Here is a 25951-nt window from a genome sequence, read left to right as displayed (position 1 = left end):
AATTTCCTCAGATAATTTCAGTATGTTAATATATTACTATTTGCCATTTCAAAAACTAAACTTCTACATCGGAGTTACAAACTTTCCCCTTTACTCTACAAAAAACTTTATATAAAAAACCGGAGGAGAGAGCAACATTTCCTTAGGCAAAATTCGCCATGAGTTATTGCTGCTATTTTGAATTGGAGCAACAAGTAAGACACACATGCCGGCGCACACGAACAAATGTCAATTTAGCAATTGTTCAAAGCAAATTGCGTGAGACTCAAACGAGTTGAAGTCGAGGCGGTTGACCTAATGCCGAACTATAGGAGTTATGGTCGAAGCGTAAAGAAGTTGTGGATTCAAATGGTTGCGAAATTAGAGGAATTATGGAGTCAAACTGAGAGAGAGAGAAACACAAAGGGTTAATAATGATTATAAATTCAAAAAAAATGTTGTAAATTGTTAGAGCTTTAATGCCAGTACCAAATGGAAATCCCTGCCTTCCCAAGCACACAAATCCAGAATTCCCGCCCTATAAACGGTCTATAAAACATAAACAAAAATCCCGCAGCATTATTGAGTGCAACAAGACTCCCGCCGCATTATTCACCCCCACTTCCCCTTTAAACTGCACTGAAAAGTACTTAATACCTAAAAAAAAGTATACAAATTATTATTTGCTGTCAAAATACTGAGATGAAAAACCCAAACAGCTTAAAGTTATGTATAAATCTTACTTATGATATAGAAGATATATGTTTTGTTTGCTGTGTATCAGCTTCTGCTTTGCCATAAATTAAATTGAAAATTGTAGTGCGAGCGAATGCCAAGGAAGCCAAACCAAATCGAAATCAGCACTTTTGGGAGGTTGGTTATTGGGGATTTGGGGGGTCGCCGGGGAAGGGGAAGGGCACGTGCCTGGCCAGCTAAAAATGATCGGGGTATCTGGTATCTGGGCATCTCAGAGAAGGGATGCCGATGGTTCCGCCGGCCATTGTAAACAATAAACAGATCTTTGATTGCCGCTGCACATGTGCAGGGCATAACGATATACTATATACGATATATACGACTATATGCGCACATATGTATGTACAATGGCCATAGCTTTGTGTGTATCTATGGGCCGACACTCCGATCTGCAGGCATTAAGTTAAGTATGCACAGCATGGAGTACTTAGGAACTTGGGAACTCGCCCCTAGTGGCGTTCCTCTGTCTTCTAATGACGAGAATAAAGTTCGAAGTTCGCAGAGTTCACTTTCCTGTCGGATCTGTTTAGTTTACAGAACGAGAGTTTTAAAAGGGAAATTCTATAATAGAAGGTGACCTGAATTAACAAATTAGGATATAACTAGGGTTTCTCTGGATATCAATGATATATTGTATCAGTTATGGCTAGATGGTTTTGGATATATCTTGACTGCTTTTCAAGACACTTTTCCAGAGATTCAGAGCGACGAAGGCGAAACGACAAAATTTTAATGAATTATCACAGTGCCGGCTATGCGATGATGATGATGATTATAATGATGATGATTATCGCGGGCTGGGGCTGTCATTGAACCTGCTCTGCCATTGTCTGCCATTCGGATCAACCACTCGGAGATCCCATGGCACTAGCATATTATGGTACCACCATACCATGGTATCTGCCTATCCATCTGCGGATGGCGTTGCCATCGACCATTTGTCATCTTGTGGGCGTCGTATTCCGATTCGGACTGGGAATCGGAATCGGAATCAGAGTGAAGTGGGTAACGGGGAACGGGAAAGCAGGGGAACCCAACTCAAGAAGCGTCAAGATTCCCGACCCGTTTTTGGGGGCTTCTCCGCAACCCGACTTGTAATTATGTTCGATCTGCCTTCAAGTTGCGTGCTGTGTGCTCGGTTTTTGGGGCTATTCCGCTCGGGGCATTCAAATTTCAACAACATCTCAACTAAAGGCGGTGAGGAGTCTTCGCAAGAGACCCGGTTTCCTTGCCGTTTTCCCATTGACTCCTCGGTTAATCGATTTCAAATTGGCGATTGATGGATTGAGATAGCCCGTACTGGTTTTTAATTTCTGGCCATAGTCCTTGTGTAATGCGATCGCTGCACTTTTCCAACTGCAAACTCCACTTGAAATGCATTTTCCCGGTTTCCCGTTTTCCCGAAAATGCAATCCGGCTCAAGTGGCTGGCAGTTGCATTTTCCCATCGCATCGCATACAAATTGGGTATTTTTTTACCCATTCGAAACGCCTCGAGCTGTGTGCTCCATGTGGAAGCGATCATTATCTCTGCATTATCCTTATTATCATTTCGAGTTTCTCTGCTGGAAGAATTTTCCACACTAACGATTTGCTTGATAAAGCTCTTTGTGTTTCTGATTGATTGATTATCTGCCAGCTTTTGACGTGCTGCTTGGCAACCGTGTATCAGTCGGTATAATATTTCCAAAGGTCTGGGGCTTAGTCTAAGCATCTTGAGTTAAAATAAAGTGTCGATACAAATGACTTATTTTTATTTGTTTATTATGAGGCAAAGCTATCATACTTAATTTTTAAAAATCAAATTTAAAGGTCCAGTTATATTAACTGAAATATAGTAAAAGATTAGGAAAGATTTTTCTTATATTTATAAATCCATCAAACCCAACTCCCACCATTCGCTTATAATTCTCAAGTTCTTTTTCTGGCGTCTTTCATCCGCTGACGATTTCGATTCCCAGGTTGTTATTTAGTTACAAAGAGAGTGGACTTTAAAGATTGAAGGCTTTTTGGGTTGAATCTCTTTATAATTCCCGCTTTCACCCCAGACCAATCCAGTGGGCCACCGTTAAGTGCAATCGGGTGGCCCGAACTCGTTCAGATCGATCGATTTTTCCCCAAAGCAACACACGCAACTTGTAGCATTTTCGGTTATTTAGTATTTTGTTTGCCCGGACGGGTAAATCAACGCCACACATGCGTATATGCGTACATGGACTCCACATATAGGAAATCTCACATGCAGCATGACACGGCTCTCCTCCGACAAGCAATTAATGTGTGCGCCGGTCGGGCCTGGCCTGAAAAAAGAAACCCATTAAAAAATGTTAATTTCCATAAAATAAAACCGTCCACAGAGAGACGGAGAGCGAGAACGTCAGAGAACCGCACGTGGCTAAAAGCCAAAAAAATACGTTTATAAGACAACGGGCTGGGTCTGCTCATGGTGTTTCTGTATTTACCGGAGTTATTATGCGTGGCATTTGCATAACACACCCACTATACGAAAACAAAAACATCGATCCATGTCTATCAGTAGATGTATCTGTATCTCCGGATGGATCTTGTTAGGCATCCAGCTTCTAGAGTCTAACATCTAGCAACTAGCATCTAGCGCGGATTTATGGCCAGTGCCATAATTAACTGGTCGAAGGTGTTGCTAATGGCAGTGCCAAACCGATTCACTAATGAGTCCTACATCTGATAGGCCTCCGCAACGGCCAATTTGCATACCTCCATGATGGTCGTAATGATGATGGGTACGGTGATTGGTGATGTGATGGCTAGGAGATGGAGATGGAGATTCGAGACTCAAGATCCGAGATCCGAGGTCCAAGATCCGAGATGACCGCTGTCATAACTGACAGCTGCGGTTGTGCCACACACAAAGTTCCGATTCGCTACGTTTCCATTTGATTGGCTCCTCACGCCACAGTGGACACATACCATAGATGGACTGGAAGTCAAGGCCTGGAAGAGCGCGGATCTCCATAGAGATGGATTCGAGATCTCAGACTCGAGTCGCGCAACTCTCGGCAACTCTTTGTCGGCAAGCAAAGTCAAATGCCCGGCTGCGACGCAGTTCAAATCGCAAAACTATAAATTATGCTGTCAGTCACAATCAGCCATTGTCTTCTTGGCAGTTCTCGATTTCGCGGTCGCCATGGGACAGTATGGTACATACTATGCTATAGTGTAGTACACCCCATACCCCTTTTTCACCCAATCTTTAATCCCAACAGATCGAGCTTTTATGTCGCAGCGCTTTCGCGCTGAAATTTTCCGCACAAAGGCGTCCATTTTACTTGATGGTTGTTACTCAATGGGTATGGTTGGGGTATATGGGTTTCTTAAGTTTTACAGGTTCTCAGATATCTAATTTAATAGGTATTTTACTATTTATATAAATTTTATTATTTAAGATTATTAAAGGTGTTCTGAGCAATAATATGCATTTTTTTATATATTAGGATTTAATTATTTACACAGAACCACTTAGTTCATCATTCAGGCTGCAAGTCGATCACCGATTTGATCCGCGACAATTGGGAATGCCAAATTAATGTCTGCACCTGAGTTTGCAACTGGAATGCGCCAATTTGTTGGCGGCGCTCCAAACTCGTGCCAACTTCAAATGGACTTCGATTCAGTTCGGTGGAGTTCGATTTAGCTCGCCTAACTTGGCTGCATTTCGATTCAGTTCGGCTTGTGCTAGATGAAGACAATACACAGCAAATAATAATCTATATAAAATGTTAAAAGAAAGCATTTAACTTTAAATGGGAAAATATTTCCCTATATTATTTATTTACTTAGTTTGAATATTTTGTAGATTTCTGACTTTAAGTATAGTATTGTGTTTTTTTATTGATAAATAGAATAGTATAAAAAGAGTTCTCAGTGCACTCAGGTGCATGGGCGGTGTGTGGGTGGCGTTTCCACCGATGAACGCCTTATCCGAAGGGTTACTTTTGTGTGGGAGCTCCAAGTTCCAAGTTCCGAATCGAAATGCTGGCCGTTAAATTGTCAAATTAAGTACGCGGGGAAGGCGGCAGCAACACGTGGGCACATACAGCTCCCACTTTTGTTTCTTTTGCTTTTCTCTAGCCCAGCAGCTGGTCAATTGGAGCCCCTAAGCCCCGAAGCCCCCGAGATATATGGTCAACCATGGAAGTGATGCTAGTTTTGAGCTCCCAGCTCCGACACGTTCAACCGTTTTATTCGCAGTGCAGTTGGAGCAGAGTGGAGCAAGTCGGGCAGAGTCGATAAACAAAGGCGAGGAGAAGAAACCAAGAAGCTAAGCAACTGAGCAGCCGAGAGACTGCATTGATTTCTCAGGGTCGGAGACAAGCCGCTCGTTTGCCTGCCGCAGAAATGATGCCAACAGGTGCTCAACATTCTTGGCATAGTTTCTAGAGCAATTGGGGCCCAATCATCGGGACGGGGCCAACGTGACGGGGGGAACATGGAGATGGAGATGAGGCCCGGTCTCGGTCTCGAAACATAAGTATTACCCAGGCAGGTGGCTGTGTACTTGATTGAGCTATTGTAATTGTCAGTCATGCAGACTGGCGGCGGGGGAAAATCCGGAGAAAATGTGAGGAAAATGCAGGGAGGCCCAAGACCCGAAGCCCAAGGCCCGGGGTCTAATGGAACCACAAGAATCTGAATCTATGGCAGAGAGAAGAAAGTTTCCCCCGAACCCAAAAAACCAAACATTTTAGATTGGATTACTTTAAATCCGTGTTTCAGGCGATCCATTTTGATCGTTTTTCTCCTGTGGCTCCGATCAATTAGCTTATAAACCTTTAAACAAATAATTTCCCTAGCTGTCTGTGTTTTTTTTATAAAATACCGTAAACTATTTTAATAGTAGTTTTAAAAAAAATATCTGATTAGTCTCAATTTTTGTGGAAATTAATGTGTTCTTGAAATTCTTTCCTCAGAATTTTCAATACTCAAAACAAAGACAAAGACCAAACCCATTTTCATTTCAACCAATTCATTTTGTTTCGAATTTTATTGTGGCCAGCAAACCACTTGGGCCATTATCTTCCCCCAGTGCGATTTGCATTATGTCACGTTTTTCCGGCGAGGTCAATCCACTTCCACTGTTCGCCATGTACCTATAGAATACTATACTATACTATCCCCCGGCCAGTGGCCACTCATGACTAATGGACCGATCTGGTGGCGCCAGCATGGGTTAAGGCATGGGTTAAGACGCGGGCCAAGACGGAAGACAACGGCATAATGAGTGGCCAGAACCCATTAGCCCGAAGACTGCGTAATTGTCGCGAAAATTCGAGTGCGTGACCGACCAAAAGAGGAATATTATAAATGTGTGTGGCCTATGGGGAAAAAGAAGGGAAGGAAGGCTTCTTTAGCTCATTTTTATTACCAAAACAGCTGAATAAAACAGCTTTCTTCTTGGTCTTGCGGCCTCTGGAAGCTAAATTTAAACTGGGACAACTTAACTCAGTTATATTGTAAATGCTTATTTCACTTTAAGAATTCCTCGTAGGAAATTTCAAAAAGATTTTATATATTTATTATTTTTTATTTTCACTGATCAATGAGATCGCTATACTTGAATTTCTCGTTAATCTCCCATCTCTTTTTGCGAAATATTTAATAATAAATTTCGACAAAGAGAGAAAACTCATAAAGCAGCATTTACAATTGCGTGAGTTGCATTCCACTTTTTTTTTTGCCTGCTTCGCTTGTAATTTAACAAGAATTTCTTAATTATCCAAAAAACAAAAGAAAGAAATGAACAGAGGAGTGGAAAATTATAAAGTTTATCCGCACTTATGGATGTTGCATGGCCCAATGATAGATCCTAAAATTGAATTGACAGCAAGACGATGTCGAATGTTGATTGGCTGTTGCTGCTGCCACAAATTGTGGCATTTCACGCAACAGCAATTGAAATGCCGCTGCCCCTTCCCCTGGACTTTATTGTTTTTTGTATTCCGTTTCTGTTTTTTTTCTTCCAGCCAACTCGATTAATATGCAAAACGGTTTCTGTTGCAGGTGCAACTGCCGCTCGGGAAGATTATGCTAATTAGGGTGCAGTGGATCTTGAGCTGGTGCCCTGCGGCAGCATTTATCAATTAGCAACGTTCGGCGCATAAAACCCAAATTGAGCATTGGGAATCTCTCGACTTCTGGGCCTCGATTTTCGATTTTCATTTTCATGCGCACAGCTCTCGGGTTTCCACTCGAAAAAATTAATTCCCGGAATCGAGGCCACTGCCGAAATGGATTGGAATTTAATATTCAAATGCTCGCCGTTCAGCAAAACATATTTATCAAAGTGATTTGTGTTCGGAATTAGAAATTGGAGAGCATTTGGATTAATTTAATCATTACGGTGCCGTAGGTTTCCCTTCCCAATGGGTTCAATCAGGTGCAGCTCACAAAAATAAATATATTCCGGGAAGAATATATTAAAACAGAAATGGAATATTGAATAAAAATTCCAGTTAAGTCCAGAATTAAATAGATTCAGCATTTCTATTTTTAATTTTTAATTATCGCCATCAGCTAAAAATAGCTCTAGAAAATGTTTGGCGGAGGGTTGTAAGCGACATTCTGCTCGACCTTCGTCATGTGGGTTCCATGGTGTAATGGTTAGCACTCAGGACTCTGAATCCTGCGATCCGAGTTCAAATCTCGGTGGAACCTTGTCCATAGATTTTTTTTCTTTTTTTTTTAGTTTGGTTAGAGTGTTTTTTATACCTTTTGAGAAAGTTTCTTCGCCATCTGGGTTGCCCAACTATTTGTGCTCGCATTGCCAAGCAGAAAATGTGGCCAAACAAAACGAAATGGAAGCATGAAAGATAAAAAATGTCTTGGCCTCGTCGTGCAATTTGATGAATGAATTGCGAATGACGGGGCTGGCCTGCAATTAACGGTTGCATAATTCCAGTTGGCCATTTCCGCCCAAGTGACACAAATACTCACGGCACGCCACTTCACGCAAGCAGTGCATTGTGCATGGTACTCTGAGGAATCGGTATATATATATATAGATATAGCATCCAATCCAATCTTGGCCTTCTCTACTTTCACTCGCAGAACTCTGAAAGAACTCATTCCGGTTCCTAAGGATTCTCGCCATCATCGATTTCGCTTCATCAATATTTATGACCGCACTTCTCTTGCACAAAGAATCACTAATCCGCCAGGTTGATTTCGTATTAATTTATGTCCAGGGATAAACGTTTTAAGCACACTTTTCCAGAGTGCAATCTCCATTGAATTAGCCGGCCTAATTGCTGTAAATTTCAAATATTTTTTGATGCAGCTAAGAAAAACCTCTAAAAAATATTTGTTCTGTTATGAGAGGTGTTTTAATTTATTTTCTGGATTATACGACATCTAGGTGGTGGACAAAGTCTTTTGGGCTTTCAAATTCGGTGACCTCCCGCCTCATCTGGGGTTTCCGTGTAGTACTTGAATCCGAATTCCACCTTCGTGATCACGCTTCTGCTTTGCATGAGGGAATTTTCACAGCTGCTACTAATTGCCGGCGACACGTCAGGGCCAACCCACATCATTGTGGAGTCTTGGATCTCAAAACTCGAAACACAAATCTCAGGTCTCAAATCTGGGCTCTTGGTTTCTCCACTGACACTCGGAGATGTTTGGACACCTCGGTTTGGGGTCAACATCAAGCTGTCATGAGGGATTCCCATCCCGATCCCTCATTCGTGGTTGAGTGACACTTGTCTCTAAGCTCATTTTCCCTCTTTTCTTCCTCTCCCCTTGCAGCTCAATTTTTGGATGTCAGCCAGAAGTGGACGCAGAATGACCACTCCGGGCACCCTATATCGGTTGGCCAGTGGCGCAGCTGCCACACCTGCCACGCCCACGAACAGCCTATACGCCCAGCCGCCCAAGCCATATGCCGTGGGCTCGATCCCAAGCGGATCGGAGCGGAATCGCCTGCTGGAACTGCTGAGGGCCCCCAACAGCCTGACCTCGCCCACCCTGGAACCCTCCTCCAAGGGACTGCTCAATGGACCCGGGCAGAACAACTGCTTCCTCAACTGTGCCGTACAGGTAGGCATTTTGTTATTTATTATTGGGTAAAGGAAAACAATATAGGTAGATTTTATATAAATTTAAATAGCTCTGATACAAAAAAAATTATTAAATCCATCAATTTCATACTCAATGTAAAGGATTTCCCTCTGATTTCTATACATTAATATTTTTTTTATGAAAAATCGTAATTAGTATTTATTATAATTAATATTATATCAAATAAGAAGTCTTAAGTGCAATATACAGACATTTATTTGTATTATTCGATTGTTTTATTAGTATCACAACTAATTTTTGAAGAGTTTGCATTATGTAGTTTATATATTCCCGTTTACAACGAGTTGTAATTGACAAAACCACCAATTTATCGATGGCCTCCACATGATGTTTGACAACCTTCAACATCGCCAGCCGAAATTGTGTTAATTGGCTGTCGAATTTTGGCTGGAGAGTGTGTGAGTCAAGTCGACGATGTGGGCGCCACAAAATGCACCATATAAGGTGGCCAACCACCCACTCTTTGGTCTTCAGTCTTCGCCCTCCAGTCTTCAGTCTCCAGTCTCCAGTCTGCAGTCTCTACGCTACAGTCTTCAATCTTCAAGCTTTAGTCTTCCTTCTGAGTTTACTGTCTCCGTTTTTTAGTTCTCAGTCAAGGTAAACTTTTCACATGGCCAATTGTCGGTTTGGTTGCCCCAAAGCGAGGTGGTTCTTTGGTTCCTTAGCTCTTCGAGGAACCGAGAGCGCCACCCAGTTGCATAAATTTAGTGAGCAACTCTTAATAAACATAAATCTGTATATTAATGATTGCCCCGGCAGTGGCCCCTCCTCGAAAACGGGGTTATGCCGGGGGAATTATGCAAAAGCCGAGTTCGTACAACAATTAGTCCGATTGCAACAAGAAATGGGATGTCAGACATCAGACATACGTCGCTCTCTATTCTCTGTGGAGGCGAAAGATGAAGAAGTTGAAACTTTCCCACTTATCGGCAACTCGTTTGCAAATAGATCCCTCGAGATAGGAGTTCTATTTAACTGGGGTGATTTAAATTGGACTCACGGAAGGTTTCATTCGGATTTATATCTGCATATAAATTACAAGGAATACTGGGATTAAATTAACCATCATAATTTAGTAATAAACATGGGGTTTTAATTCAATTTCACTGGGATTAATATCGTAGATTATCCATAAATAGTGATGTTTGGGTACTTGATCATCTTCACACCGATTTGCATCCGATAATGGCCTGCCATTGTATAACTGTCTTCGGGCGTTGCTGTTCAATTATCGATTGGATAAATCTCGATCGCCATGACTCACTTACGACCAGATACAGTAGTTAGCGCTAACCCCTTCCAATCGACCACTTCGAATGGGATCGTCAGCGTTGCGAGCTGAAATGGGAGTTGGAAGCTGGGAGTTGGGATCTACGAGTGTTGAGAGTTGGGGGCTTGGAGTTCGGCGTTTGGGGTTGGGGTTCGGGGTTCCGGAGTTGGGATCTTGAGATCTCGAGGCGAGGCGAGGCCTAGGTGCGGCCACTAACATTAAACTAATTGCACGGACGGCATGTGCTCTTATTTCAGTTTTATTTCTTACATGGCTGCTGCTTTTGCAACATACGAAATCCGAGGCGTGGCATCAGGCGACACGATATGTGTCGAGGGGTTTACAATCCAAATGTAATTCGAACTGAATAAATACCTCACAAAATTTCGTTTTTATTGATATTACAATTAAATATATTTAATACAAAAAATACAAATTTTTAATATTAAATATTTTTACTTGTAATATCAACAATGGTAAAATGAAGGAAATAAAAAAAAACATCTTTTTAGCTTAATCCAAAAATCAAACTTAATTTTTCAACAAAAAAGGATTCTTAAAATCTCTTTTTAATGTTTTCCTTATAAAAGGTTTTCAAAACCCCATAAAATCCGAAATACCCCGGTATTTGTACAGTCGTACGCAGACAATGCCACGTAATGGAAACAAATCAACGCAAGACAATGGCAATCAAATGTGGCCAAATCGCGTGGGCCAAGCCCAAAAGACATTTGTTGACAGTTGCCAGCTTTGATTTCGGTTCCAACTACAGATCTACAGATCCCCATTGTCTGGGCCAGATCTTCAAGACAAAGTGATTTGATTGTTTTTGGCTTTCTTCGGGATTGTTGGTCAAAGTCAACAGAGTTTTTTATTTTCTTAATTTTTTTTCGGGCATCGGGCTTCCGCTTCAACTAGCAACCTGCAACCAGCAACTTGCAACCTGCAACTTGCAACTGACAAACGCTGAGAACACACCGATGATTCCACTTGATATGCTTTTAATGTGTTTCTTTTGCCGGAGTCGGGGGCACTCAACTGCAACGAGAGACCCTCGGCGACAAAAACGATATATATACGTATATCAGCTTGTATATAAGTACTTCGGCCAGGGAAACCTTCAGACGAACGAACGTCTTGGCTCTTTTGTGGTGCAGAGTGCCGAGTGCGGAGTGCCGAGTTCCGAGTGTAATAAAGTAGCTGCAAACAACTTCCAGTCGCACCATTTTCCTGGGCTTCAATTTCAGCGTAGACGGTCAACAATCGGTCCATGATATACGTATACTATGGCGAGGGGGGCTTAGGGGGCATAAGGGCGTTGTGGGGGAAGTATTATGCTCATAGACTCGCACATCATTTCACAGCTACGACTCCAGTTCCGAGACTTGAAGACTTGAAGACTCCCCTTAGATTAGTTCACACGATAAGCCAAACAAACGGGTCGGCTTGGCGGATCGAGGGGGTTCCACTTGGTTGGCAACTAATATGAATTTGATATTTATGGCCAAAAGCAAATGATGATTTCCCCGCTGCCGCGTCCATTGGCTGTCATTAAGAATGTGAGAAAACTTTCAGGGCAAGTGCGTGTGCCAAAGGTGGCCAAAAAGTGGTTATAAAATGGGAAGTATCTTCTATATAGGGAAATATCTTCTATATAGGGAAATATCCTATACAAAAACATTTCATACAGCTGTCTGCAAGGTAATAGTTAACAAAAAAACCACAATACTTGAAAAGGTGTTTAAAATTAGGCAATACATTTATATATATAAAATTGAATTTCAAATATTTTAAATAAAAATGTAAGAAATTATTGTACATTCAAAAACTCATATATCTTTTAAAACCACTATTATTCTGATCTCTGCTGTATGTAGATCAAATAAAAACACCTCTAAACGAGGTAAAAAACTAGTGACGATCGCACCTTCAACGTACAAAAGTTCTGATATCAACTTTTGTGACGAAAAATGATTTTAGATGCGACTAAATAAGTACGTTACCTAAAATGTATTCATTCGGCCCGCTTTAGCAAATATTTAATATCTACACGAAAGTTTTTTGTTGTAGCGTGCCGAATGAATAAATTTTAGGTAACGTACTTATTTAGTCGCATCTAAAATCATTTTTCGTCACAAAAGTTGATATCAGAACTTTTGTACGTTGAAGGTGCGATCGTCACTAGTTTTTTACCTCGTTTAGAGGTGTTTTTATTTGATATCAGAAGTTTTTGTTTGTTTACTTTTGCTCTCATAGGTGCTAATGTAAACATTTAAATTTAAATTGGTCAATCATAATTTTTAAACAATTGTATTTTAACGAATTAAGTTAAAAAGGCGTTGAAGTATTTCAAAATACCTTTTAAACGAGGTATAGGACATGTCTGTACCTTTAATAGTGTAGAACTTAAAAACTAACGAAATTTAGCCATTTTTAGCTTTTTTCCCGCTAAAGTAGCGGCTTTTTCCAAAAGTCGTAGAACAAAAGATTCCTATATGGAACTCTTAAGTGCAAATTTACTGATTCCATGACCCTAAAATACAGTTCGGATACCCTCCCACAAAATTCAATACTCAGGGAGCGTTAATTGTTCGAGCTGGCAAAAGTGTCTATTTTCGTATAAAAATAACTTTTAAACGTGACTTTTTACAGTAATGTGTTATATACCAAAATTTAAGGAATCTCAAGGGCTATACAGTTTAAAGTTGTAAGAAAAATCGTTAGAGCCGTTTTTGAGAAAATTAAAAAAAAGCTAAAAAAAAAGTTTAAACAAATTTTCTTTTGTTCATATCTTTTTAACTATTACATTTACACAAATTGCATTTACAAGGCGTTTATAGCATTTAAAAATACCTTTCAAACGAGATGCAGCACAAGTCTGTAGCTTTAGTAGTATAGAAGTTACGGCTTTCCGAATTTTAGCTATTTATAGCTGTTTTCCCGCTAAACTAGCGGGTTTTTCCAAAAGTGGTAGAACAAAAGTTTTTTATATCGATGTGATGAACGTCATATCAAATTTTCAGAACTTAAAAAACATATTTTGGACAAGTGGACAAGTGGACAAACAGAATTAAATTTTCATTTTGGGAAGAAGAAGAAAATCTTATTTTGGCTATAACTTTTGAACGGAGCGTCGGATTTCGACAAATGACCCCTCATTCGACGGGTATTTTCAAAAGGAATACAACTAAAACATTGCGAGGGGGCATTTATCCCCACCGGCCCCAACAGCTCCAAATTTCGAAATTTTCACTTTTTCACTTTCACCGCTCTCTCCCCCAAGCCAATTGATTTTCTTAAAGTCTTGGTATGCAATCCTTTAAGTTTTTGCAATACCTTTCGATTGGTGTATTACTCATTACGATCGGACTATCACAGCAGATTTTCAATTTTGCGGCTATATAATAGTAGTCGCCTTCGCACACTCTCCTGGTGCGCTTCGTCACTACATGGACTGCCGTCCATAGTGATATGTGGGATTTGGGTACACCTGTCGCTGGAGCAGCTGCCAAAAAAAAGCGAGCAGGAAAAAGTTGATCCAAGACGGTTCCGCTCGAAGACGCTGCCTGTGAAAAGAAGCGCTCTCTTGGCCCACAAGAAAAACGTCTTGCAGTCGACTCCTGTCTGGCCTTAAAGTAAAGTCGAAAGGGGTCTATTCCCCCTCCAAAAACACTGACCACACCATACAACATATATGACTCTGTTTAAAACGGAAAAAAACAGAACTTGACAACCAGAATAGGGGTTACAAATGGAAGACAGGTTGCACGAATTAAACTGTTTTGATGGGGGTTTTAATGCGCACAAAAGATATTCCAATTTGGTTATTAAAAAAGAGTATATGCGTTGTAAGGTTAACAGACGGATCGGTCAGTTCTTTGTGGCTTTACGATTTAACCGCAAAAATGATTTAGTTCCTTAATGGGCATTTTGTATTTGGTTTTGCGTATTTTATATTAAAATAATAAATATTTCGTTTCCGCTATAAATACTCTCCATAAGATGTTATTTTTTCCAAGTTGTAATAATATTTGTAATTAAATATATACAGTGTATACAGTAATTATCTGATTTCTGTTTACCCACCTCACCCATTAGAAGAGTCCCACAAAAGTACTCGAAGCCATCTTCCGCATAAATTTACCCAGTGTATTTTCCTGAAACGACTGTGCTCGTTAATTGTTGTTCACAACTCATCAAAGCGCCCCCCAACAAACAAAAAAAATGACAAACTTTATTTAAATTTGGTAATCGTTGCCAGCAAATGTAATGTCATGAGCACGATGTGTTATTTTTGGCCAGCATCATGGTCGCATTGTTGTTTCAGGGCCAGAAAGCGAATGTTGAGTTGGTAAAGCATATAGTGTGTACGTTGGACATGTAGCACCCGCATTTCGTATTCCAAATGGAATCCAATCTTGTTTCGGTAATTGTGGCAGCAACACGGCAACATCTTGTTGCTGGCCATTCGAAAGTTGTCCATGAGTTGTCCATGTTCAATGAACCTTTTAAACTGTTACCATTTCTCGTTTGGAGTTTGAGTGTGAGTTCGTGTCCGAAGTCTTTTGTTTCCGAATTGATTTTTTCCGTGGAAATGTGCGTGGCCAGCCCAGGGTAAAATGGTAATGGAATCATGAAAACGGTAGCCCGAATGGAAAGTGTTTTCCGGCTTTTCCCTCGCCCAGTTGATGTCTCAATTAGTCTCCTAATGAAGTTGCCCAGAACGGGAAAATTAATTCCGATTGCCATCCCATTACGAGCTACATTGTAGGGCTCTCATGCATATTTATCGCTAGCCCTCCCCAGGCTGACCAATTATGGCTGAAAATCAAGGAATCATTAAGGCTTCAAACTGGAGGAATAATAGCTCATTACTGTAAAAAAGTAATCTACTTTAACAAATAAAATAATAATTTAATGAATTAGATAAAACTTTCTAATAAAATATTTTTAAAGATATTTTAATACTGTATTTACTTTGAAAATATTATTAATTTTTCGTTATATTTTTCTTGAGTTAAAGTGTAAACCAAACTCAAATCTTTTGCATTTTCTCAAGGTGCATTCAAGATTTCCGAATACATATGGGATCTGATTAGCTAATCGGCTGATGGTCCAGACCCGATTCAATCGAATCTCATTAGTTTGTTTTCCATTTTGTGCTGAGTTGTCACAGCCGGGGCAATTTGGCTCTAATTGAGACACAATCAATCACAAGGCAACCAAAATCGATTCGAAATTCGTTGAATTCAAACTCGATCGCTGCACTTCCGCTGAGCCATTGTTGCATTTTCAATTAGCCCGCTCGCCGCTTTGTATTTACACGGCATTTACATTTACATTTCCATTTACATTTCCGTGGTCAGACGTTGAAGCTCGGCCAGAAACCGATAAAAGAAACACCGGCCTCGGAGATAAAATAAAGGTGAAAGCGTCGACATTGGCGGCAAGATTAGAAATTCTTCTTCAAGTCCCCTCCTTCTTTTTTTCGGGTCTTTGGTGGTAATTGTAAGTGTAATGGCCATGGCAGTTGTAATTGTTATTGCCGGCCGGGCCCAGAATAATGCCCATTTCCTGTCATGTTCGCTGCTCTGCCGATTTTTCACTTCTAATTCAATTTCTAACTCGCTGTTTTGCTTTCTTTTTGGCGCCTCACGGCCACATAATCGTAATCAAGTCGAACAGGTTGACCAATTTTCGGATTCGTGTTTGTAAAAAGTAGAAATTACAATAAATAATAACAAAATAATTCGCAAAATGGGCAAAATGTGTTCGGGGAAAATTTTTCTTATAATATTTGATATTTTTCTCTGAATGCTTAAATCAATATTTAATCTTAGACGAGTATTTTGCTTTAACTTTCTAATATAATATTTGATATTTTTTTAATGCCTAAATCAATATTTATTCTTAAACAAGTATTTTGCTTTAACTTTCTAAATCTTACACTTATATAAAAAACATTGAAAAGCATTGAGCACAAGTAAAACTTTCGACTTTCTTGTGATATTATTTTATTTATTTTGACAACATTTTTTTTATTTTATTAACACAACACGATTTTTCAATCATTAATCATTATTTTTGTGAGACATAGATTGGAGGCCTGAGTTTTTTTCCCAAACACTTAGCTTAACCCACTGTGGCCTGCAGGTGAGCCAAAAAATAATTCGCCAGCCTGCGGGATTCCTGATCTAGATTCCACTCGAAGTCGGAATCCAGTGGCGAAATCGAGCTTTGGGCCATGCTGCAAGGCAACTCGGTTCTTGTCGCTCCCCAAACTCCGCATCCCGCATCGCATTGTGTTTGCTTTTCTTGGGAAATGGAAAATAGAAAAGCGAGAAAAGCGCAGAGAGAATGTGTGGTCTCTGTCTCTGGGTTTTGTTTAGGCCATTAGCCACCCACAGAATGGAGCTAAGTTGGGATCTTGGGATCTGGGGATCAGAGGGCATTGGAGCAGACCACCCGGAAAATGGAGAAGAGAAGAGATTTCGGGTTTTTCGGGAGGGGGAAATCGGATGATGGATGATCGATGTTTGGGATGTTTGGCAGCTGGCCAAGATGGATGATCGGATGTGGATGTGGGCTGGGTCTTCAGATAGCCGATCAGCGATACAACGATCCAACGATCAACTATCAACCATCAACGATCAATGGCAGGCAATTCAATTAGCCAATTACGCATTGCCAATTGGCAATTGGCGAGGCACTGACATTTGTAATTACACCTGAGCGATGCCATAATTTGCACAATTGGAGCGCGGAAGTTGCACAAGTTGCACAGGTTGCGGAGTTCTGGCCAAGATTATAATGGTCTGTCAGCACTGTGGGCCAATTGTGGGCCCAATCAAAACGGAAGTTGGCATTGGGTGGGGACCGCTGCGAGCACTTGGTAAAACCACCTATAATGCAGCCACACCACCTATGAATACGTGTGTATATTATATATATCTGTCCCCAACAACGATCGGATGTTATTGCTGGCCGATCGGCTTCCGTTTTGGCGCCATCCGAGGAGCAGAGGAAGCGATCTGCGATCTTCCCCTCTAATTGATTGATTGCGCAAATTGCGGCAACTGGATCGCGGATCTTCTGGCATCGGGAGTCGGGAATCGGGAATCTGCAACCTGCCGTCCAGTGCGTGAAGATGGGCTTCCTTTTGTTTTTCATATTATCGGAATTATTAGTGCATTTATGATTGGCATTTATGGAGAGAAATCATTATTTTAATGCCTTTAATTAATTTTTTCCTCATTTCTATTATGCATTTTACTATTATGCATTTCCATAATAAGTATTATTTGTGTTTTATGGTGCTTATGCAGGCCTTTATAGTTTCTCACAATTGTGTTAAAGAAAATAATCCATTACAATCTAATATGATCTATTTAAAGAAACAAATTTAAAGTCAGAGTTTTTCATGAGTTATTCTGCTTTTATTCAAAGACTTTTTGTTATATTTTCGGGTAGAAGAACATATTACAGGGTACCAAAATTTACCTTGAGAACGGATCGCAGACCGAACCCCTGAACAATTTGTCTAGCTGCAGGCCTCGCCCAGGCGGCTAATTAATTACGAATTCGAGCTGGAATTCGAATTCCGATTGGCCGCAAAAGGGGCGCTACCCTGTGACCCCAATCAGAAATCAGAGTGTATTAAGTTCTTATAAAGGCTTCGGGTTAAATGGTACAAATGCGAATGAGAGTAACAAATCGATTTGTGGTGGCTGCCGGTTTTTGTGCTTTTTGTCAATTAATTGTCTTGTGGCCATAAATTAATGGCTTTGGGCTAAGCCATAAGATCTGGCAACCCCGGTTACGTAATAGTAACTGAAGCCGAAAGAACAACAATGAGAATTTCTTGAGAATCTAAAGCCATTCTTTTGTTTCACGTATGTATTTTTGCGGTTGTCATTCTAGCGGCACTTTTGTCGTAGGCGTCGGCTGATCGTCGTCACCCTCGAGCGCCCCTCAGAAGACCCACAAGATCCGAAGAATGAGTGGCCAAGAACGAAGAACGAAGAAAGTGTGGTGTAGAATTCTTCTTGGCCCTTTTGGCAGTTCGTACTTGTTGCTTTCGCAATTCCAGATTAGCAACACGGTCTTCCTATCGGCTATTTCGCCGCTCACTTTCACATGGGGTATTTGGCTCGTTGGTCTAGAGGTATGATTCTCGCTTCGGGTGCGAGAGGTCCCGGGTTCAATTCCCGGACGAGCCCAAGTTGACAACTCCTTTTTTTTTTCGTTCCTCTCTAATCTTGGGCAATATATGTATTGCGATATTTTCTCCCAAAGCCCTTGATAATTGAGCTTATGCGATCGTTATCGTGGGCACTGAGTTGCAATTTTGGGTTCACTCAACGGGAACTCGGTTCTGCGAAGAGAGCGTGTGTTCTCTGGGCAACTGACTGACTGACTCACCTGGCTGGGGGTTTTCTGATGGACAGGAAGACGATCCACGAGGAACAGCGTGCGAACGCATAATGAGATCGAGGAAGTGACTCACAATCGAGGGAAGTTGGGGAACCAGAGTTTGCACAAAGGTCTGCTGGCTGGATTATGCACAAAGGAAGTGCTAGAGTAATTAATTGCTGCTTTAAAAATAAATTGTAATTTATTTTCAGGGATTAATTAATATTATACGTTACATTCGACCAAATATATCTTTGTATATAATATAATATTGATATAATATATTTTATTGATTGAACCAATGACTAATGAATTTCTTTTTCTTCTATTTTCAGGTATGTTTTTCGTCGAAATCCTTTCAAAGTGTGTATTATAAGTTTGGAAAAAGGTAAGTTCTTAATAGTGAGAAATATTTTAAATGGGAAGTTAGGGATAGTTAGGCCGAGGTACTGCCAGGAGAAAGATGTCAGAAATTGTAGAACCTGACGAATCCAGCTAGTCTCAGCTATATAGCAGCCACGCCTTGGGGGCGTGCTTCCCCCTGCCGAGGATGAAGTTTGGCAAGACTTTCGAGTCCCACCTGACGATCGAGTGGCGCCAACAGTACATGCGATATGCGGTAAGCTGGGTAGCTGGCCTTAGGTATGTGATATATGTGATATGTAGACCGAAAACACACACACCCAAAGGATCTCAAGGCGCTGATCAAACAAGGCGTGGAGAACGCCCCCTCGCCGCTGACCTCCGCGGACTATGAGGTTCAGGCCTACTACCGGGCCTTCGAGGAGACCTTCCTCACCGAGTGCCAAACGGAACTGGATGGGGTGAACAACTTCTTTCTGGAGAAGCTCCTGGAGGCGCGGCGCAAGCATGGCCACCTGAAGCTGCAGCTTTTGGCCTATTCCCGGGCGCCAGGACACACGGGCAGTGATACCTCGATGGTCTCCTCCTCCTCGAGGATCCAGAAGCGGACCATGACCCCGCGCCAGCTGCGGTACGCCTATGCCGAGTTCTATCTGAGTCTGGTGCTCATCCAGAACTACCAGTCGCTCAATGAGACGGGCTTCCGGAAGATCTGCAAGAAGTACGACAAGAACCTGCGCTCCGCATCGGCGGGCAGGTGGTTCGAGGACAACGTCCTGGACGCCCCCTTCACGCATGTCGGCCAACTGCAGCGCATGACCCTCGAGGTGGAGGACCTCTACACGGCCCACCTGGCCAACGGGGATCGGTCGCTGGCGATGGAGAAGCTCCGGGTGCCGCCCCTGGGGGAACCCACTCCGCCGGCGATGGTCTTCCGGGCGGGCATAGCCCTCGGCACGCTCGTCATGCTGCTCCTGGCCACCGCGATCAGCTGTAGGTTGTTGGCTTCGAATGGGTTGTGTTCACTCCTAGTCCCCAGCCAATGCACAGTAAAAATGCTCAGATCTCCTAGTCCTCAGATAGCATTATAAGCTTTGTAGCTAAAGGTTACAAAACTTATTTTCAACAGATATTACTTGTTAAATTTCTGAGACTTTTGCAGAAATCATTCCTATTCTGATAAGAATTAGCAAATTCGTTAATTTAATTTTCAATTTTCACTTTTTTATCTCTTACGTTTTTGTTATATAGTAATATTAAACATAACATATTTAGCTAATACAAAGATTTTAAAGTTTGATTTAAATATGAAGGCATTTTTCATTAAATTAATGCCTAAAGTAAATATAACAAAAATCGTTCTTAGTAGAAAATATACATTATTTCAAATATTCTTAAATAATTGAAATATTTCTTTTAAATATTCAATACAACATTTTTAGTACTCAGATATTTTTTGTTTTATCAGACTTTTAAAACTACATTCAGTTAGCTATTTACTGGGCATTGCTGGGTGGTGGGACATTCATATGCCAGGATATAATCTGATTCCTCCTGCCCATGCCCACCAACCCCCCGATCTGTAGACTGGAAACGGGCTCCGCTGGAGAACGATGCCCCGGAACTGATGCGCCTGTACCGCGGTCCCTTCACCTGGGTGATCTTCAACTTCTTCATGGCGGCCAATGTGGCCGGGTGGCAGCAGGCCGGCGTGAACCATGTGCTGATCTTCGAGATCGACCCCCGGAGCCACCTGCAGCCGGCGACGTTCCTGGAGATCGCCTGCACCTTCGGCATCCTGTGGGCCCTCTCCATGCTGGGCTTCCTGCACCACGTCCGCCTGGGCATCTCGGACCCCTTCGTCTTCCCGCTGGCCCTCATCCTGATCATGGTGGGTCTGCTGGTGGTGCCGCTGCCCATTATGAACTGGCCGGCCAGGTGGTGGACCATCAAGCTGGTGGGTCGCGTCATCTCCGCCCCGCTGCACTACGTGGGATTCGCGGACTTCTGGATGGGCGATCAGCTCAATTCGCTGGTCACCTGCATCGTGGATCACTACTACATCGTGCGCTTCTATGCGATCAGTTGGCTGCGGTACGAGAGGGTCTGCAACTGCTTCGAGCCGGATGTGATTGTGCCCATAACGATGTGCCTGCCCGGCTGGTTTCGGTTCGCCCAGTGCCTGCGGAGATTCCGGGACAGTGGCTCCAAGTCGGTGAGCTACCTGATCAATGCTGGGAAGTATGCGACCACATTTCTGGTGGTCCTTTTCGCCACACTGCGCGGCAATTCGGAGGGTAATCGCTCGGATTCGAAGATCTCATTTTCCCCACACGAGTCCTGAAATCCCGACATCCTCGCCCCCAGGTGAATACGCCAGCACGTTCAGCAACCCGTACACCTGGCTGTTCCTCGCCAGCTGTGTGGTGGCCACCGTCTACTGCTACTTGTGGGACGTCATCCGGGACTTTGGCCTCTTCAGGATCATGCGCGGCGAGCATATATTTCTTCGGAAGCAACTGGTCTATCCGCAGGCCTTCTACTACTTCGTCATCGTCGAGAATCTGGTGCTGCGGCTCTTCTGGGCCGTGGAGTTCGCCATCCTGTACCACAACCTGATGACGCCCTACAACACCAAGACCATCAGCAGTATCCTGGAGATCACCAGGTGAGAGCGGGGGGGTTGGAGGGACGAAGCGCATTGAAGGCACTGCAAACACCACTTACGATTTATTCTGGAAAAACGCCTAGGTTAGTTTGATATTAGGGATCCGATCATATCTTTAAAAATGCTCAAATTATAAATATTCTATGAAACTAAAATTATTAGATCGTAATTTAGTAGTATAGTGGTTAGTTGTGATCTAGGATTTAATATCCATAAACTAACAAAAATCCGTATTTTTTTATATTCTAAAAACATTTTTATAGAACTTTAAACAATATATGTTAAACTAGGAGAATATAAAGCTAAACTTTATACAGATTTTAAAGATTTAAAATATTTTTTCAGAATTGAATATCAATATTAAAATACATTCAAAAAGGAAATATAATTATTTTCTTAATTAAAAAGAAATCAATAATGGTTCAAAAAATTCTACAAAATGATTCGAAGGCGTTTTTCCCATAAACCAAGTGGGCTAGTGAAACAGCGCCCCCGTTTTGTTGAGTGTACTCTGTCCCCTGCCCCCAGACGCTTCATTTGGAACTACGTGCGGCTGGAGAACGAGCACTTGTTCAACTGCGGCAAGTTCCGAGCCACCAGGGAGATCCATTTGGCGGCCCTGAATCCCCGCCAGGAGCGAATGCTGGAGAGCATGATGGACGAGTCGGATGGCGTGACCAACCGGCGCAAGTCGAAGGAGCGCATTCGCCTGGGGAAGGAGTACTTCTAAGCCAGCTGCTGATCTGTGTTCAAACCCCCCCTCGATCTCTCCACCGATCTCTCGTTAATGGTCCGTCGTCGTCTTTAATTAATTCATTTGTGCAAAAATACAAGTCAGATGGAAAGACAGAGCGACTGGAGAAAGGGAGCACGAGGAGCACGCGCCAAACCGGTTGACCAGCTGCACCCAAAAGTGGTAACTCCCCTCGGGACTCCCTTCTGCATACGTGTATATATATACATATATCGTCCGATCAGGTAACAATTGTCATTGCTGGCAAGGAGGAGCAGAGGAGCGAGGAGAGGAGAGGATCCTCGTGGCGAGCTCCCGATCACGGATCGCCATCGCCATCGAACAAGCTGTTCGACAATCTCTTAATTGACTCGCATCGAGCTTTGATTGGCCTCGTAATTAGCCAGGAAAGAAGAGGAGAAGGAGGATGATCACCGATCACCCATTCTAAACCCATTCAAGTCCGGAGAAAGGCGTTTGAACGGGAGAAATGTTTCGGTTTCATATTTTGTACATCGAGCTTTGTATATAAAACATTGAGTGGTTTAAAAGCATTGCATTTTTCTGTTTTAAATATAACTTTTTAGCGTACTAAATAAGTTTTTAAAAATATTTATTTACGATGCTCTAACCTTCTTATTGTGTTTATGATAGGAAATTAGTTTTAATCGGAAATTGGAGAAATTGTTTTGTGGTTTTGTAATGCACAATAGTAAAATGATACAAAGTTATCGGGGATCTTAATTCTTCAAGGATTTGTTGAAAGGTTAAATCCGATTTATTTAAAGAATTTAGGCTTTCCAAGGCTTTAGTGTTTGAAATCCGCAGAAATTCAATGACTTTAAAAACTGAAGTAATAGGCTTATCTAATACTTAAGGATTCTCAGGCTGCGACCTTTTGTTTGGGCATTAAAACCCTTAGGCAGAAGCCAGAACAAAGGATGACTCCTAAAGAATTATCTCGATCCTTTTTCCCTGCTTCTTTATTTTATTTGTAATTCGATATGCAATCAAATTCTTTCATTTGGGGATCAGTGAAGCAAGGAGGAAGGCAATCAGACCTCGATAGCTGGCCACACTGGAAAAAAAAAATTGAGAGTTTTTTAAGCTTTGATATAGATGTTTAATTTAAATAAAATAAAATAAATTAAGCCCTACTTTTATTCTTATTAGTTCCAAACATTAACATTATTTCACATATGAAATTAAGCAGTTTTCTAGCTGTTTTTTTGTCTGGTCGTCTTGTAGGTTATAGAAGGCACTTTTTTTGTAGTTCCCTAAGTTAGTCTTCATTTTTTTCCGACTGCAACTTATCTTTCACTCGAAGCGAGTCTTTAGTGGCTGACTTGAGCACGAGTCAAACATAAATTTACCATTGACTTGTTGATGTTGCTGCAGCATTTGCCGATGTTGCTGCTGCTGTTGCTGGTAATGGCAACTGCAATTTATGCTGCTTGTCGCGACTGGCGACGCCGGCAATGTCTCCAGAGAAAAGCGGAGAAAGGGAGACGGCGGCTATTATTAATTGCTGCCGCTGCTGACGATGTTGCTGCCGTGTCAATTAAGCTGCCTGCACAGCAGCAACATTGCAACACTGCAACGCTGCGATATGTGCTGCAGCTTATGTTGCTGTTGCTGCTTGTGTTGCTGTTGATCTTGGTACAGTTGGCCGCGCTGCACACGCGCCAAAAGCAGACCAAAACAAATAAACAAACAAACGAAGGAACCACAGCAAACCAAGTCAAACGAAACAAAACAAACAAATAAAAGGCAAACGGGCAAACAAATACAATGTGAGTGTACGAGTACGAGTACGAGTTCGAATACGAGTACTACAGTACTCAGGCAATCTCAGCCGAAACGATTGGAGCCTGGCCAAAAGGCGACAACCACTGGCCAAACAAGGTCCAAACGGCTTTAAGCCCAGTTTCTGCCCAAGAGGGCGGCTCCTTAACTTTGCAAAGAAGTCTCGAATAAATCTCTTGAGCAGATATAGAATTTAATGATTTAAATTAAAATTTAAGGTATTTATTATTATAGAAATAAAACTTAGGATTGCATAGTGTTAGCATATATTTCTTATTTCTTATAATTATTTTTGCATTGAACATAATTATTATATTTAAGTATTTTTTTAAGATTTCCTACCATAAAAGCTAGTGAACTCCCCAACTCTTTATTATTCCTGGCCATGCGTACTTCATGATTTATGATCACTTCTTCTTTCCCTGCGATGTGAGTGCCCCCAGTGGCCAATGTCCAACTTTGGGCATATATCTATATATATACATGGTACTTTGGTACTTAGATGGCCAACTGCAGTTGCCTGTTTGGCCGTTGTTTACTATTTGTTACCTCTTTTTGTGGCTGGAAAATGGCGCGCAAACAACAAGCTGGCGTACAAAGTCCAAAGAACTGCTCCTAACTTGGCCTGAGCCCTTTTCCGTGGCAGCTTTTTTGTTAGCCAGCTGAGCTTGATGGCCAGCTCGTGCTAAATTTAGCCAAGGAGCAGGACATGTTGGCTCGTTTGTTGTGTGCTGTTTGTTGTTTTGGCGATGCAAAGGCAAAGAAGGAAGAACCAGTTTGGCTCCTTTTCCTGGTTTCCAGTTTTATGTGCGCGCGCGCGATGATCCCTCGTTGGCCCCTTCGCAGATCCCCCTTTGGAGAACCCCCCCTTCGAAAACCCCTTTTATGGAGCAGCACGCGTCCATAAGCTCGATATCTCCGATATCCCCGCTTTTTATCGCCACTTCTCTCGGCCTCAGCGGGGATTTCTTCTGACGCAGCTCATAAATTTATGTGGCAGCCTTTTGATTGCCTTTATGCTGCCGTTTTTTCTCTCTCTGTCTTCTCTTTTTTCGCTTGTTAATTTGTGCACATAAATTGGCTGGCAGCCAGGTTCTATAGCCGATATTCCTACCTATATGTACATTGTGCACATATCCCCTTCTCCCTCGCCGATCACATGTCGAGTTTTATCAGCGAAATTTCAGACAACCAGCTGCCCGGTTTTTTGGGGCTTTAGTTTCAGCTGCAGGACTTTTTGGTCCTGCCAATGCAGATGGTTTTTATACCCGTTACTCGTAGAGTAAAAGGGTATACTAGATTCGTGCAAAAGTATGTAACAGCTAGAAGGAAGCGTTTCCGACCCCATAAAGTATATATATTCTTGATCAGGGTCACTAGCCGAGTCGATCTAGCCATGTCCGTCTGTCCGTCTGTCTGTCTGTCTGTCTGTCTGTCTGTCTGTCTGTCTGTCTGTCTGTCTGTCTGTCTGTCCGTCTGTATGAACGCTGAGATCTCAGAAACTACAAAAGCTAGAAGGTTGAGATTTCCCACACATATTCTTTGGCTTCCTACGCAGCGCAAGTTTATTTTAGCCGAGCGCCACGCCCCCTCTAACGCCCACAATCGCCCTCTAACGATTTTAAAATGGGTCCTGCGCCCACATCTTTAAAGATTTCCGAGAAGTATAAATGGAATTTTGTTGTGTATATTTATACCTATCGAAATGTAGAAGACATTTTTCAAATCGGACCATTCATTAAAAAGTTATACGCTTTATAAATTGTCAACATATATCTATCTCCCTCGCACTCCCTTTAGCTGAGTTACGATTATTAGTCGGGACACCAACCCGACGCAGCGTTCGCTTTAGC

At 42.0% G+C, this 25951-nt stretch overlaps 2 protein-coding genes and 2 non-coding genes across 6 annotated transcripts in view; all 4 read left to right on the top strand.

The window, feature by feature from the left end:
• Positions 1-25951, top strand: part of ec (ubiquitin specific peptidase echinus) — a 54211-nt gene that overhangs the window by 1964 nt on the left and 26296 nt on the right. The window contains exon 2 of the mRNA XM_070218348.1: positions 8514-8804. Coding sequence (XP_070074449.1) covers positions 8526-8804 — 279 coding nt within the window. The 5' untranslated portion in view covers positions 8514-8525. The remainder of the gene's footprint in view (positions 1-8513; positions 8805-25951) is intronic.
• Positions 7353-7424, top strand: TRNAQ-CUG (transfer RNA glutamine (anticodon CUG)). The gene has a single exon. It is a non-coding gene; the product is annotated as a tRNA-Gln (tRNA).
• TRNAP-CGG (transfer RNA proline (anticodon CGG)) lies at positions 18264-18335 on the top strand. Its single transcript has one exon. It is a non-coding gene; the product is annotated as a tRNA-Pro (tRNA).
• LOC108054962 (solute carrier family 53 member 1) lies at positions 18965-22846 on the top strand. 3 transcript variants are annotated; one of them, XM_017138098.3, is made up of 6 exons: positions 18968-19147; positions 19218-19884; positions 20478-21188; positions 21259-21559; positions 22088-22475; positions 22538-22846. In XM_017138098.3, the coding sequence occupies exons 1-5, from the start codon at positions 19079-19081 to the stop codon at positions 22287-22289; spliced, it is 1950 nt and encodes a 649-aa protein (XP_016993587.3). In that variant the 5' UTR covers positions 18968-19078; the 3' UTR covers positions 22290-22475; positions 22538-22846. The 3 variants fall into 3 exon arrangements, with proteins under 3 accessions (XP_070074452.1, XP_016993587.3, XP_070074453.1); XM_070218352.1 differs by lacking the exon at positions 18968-19147 and having other exon boundaries at positions 19751-19888; XM_070218351.1 differs by lacking the exons at positions 22088-22475; positions 22538-22846 and having other exon boundaries at positions 18965-19147; positions 19218-19888; positions 21259-21396.

The sequence above is a fragment of the Drosophila takahashii genome, chromosome X, assembly GCF_030179915.1.
Source record: "Drosophila takahashii strain IR98-3 E-12201 chromosome X, DtakHiC1v2, whole genome shotgun sequence".
Taxonomy (NCBI): Eukaryota; Metazoa; Arthropoda; class Insecta; order Diptera; family Drosophilidae; genus Drosophila; species Drosophila takahashii.
Note: the sequence above shows the minus strand (reverse complement) of the source record. Positions and strands in the feature narration are given on the sequence as shown.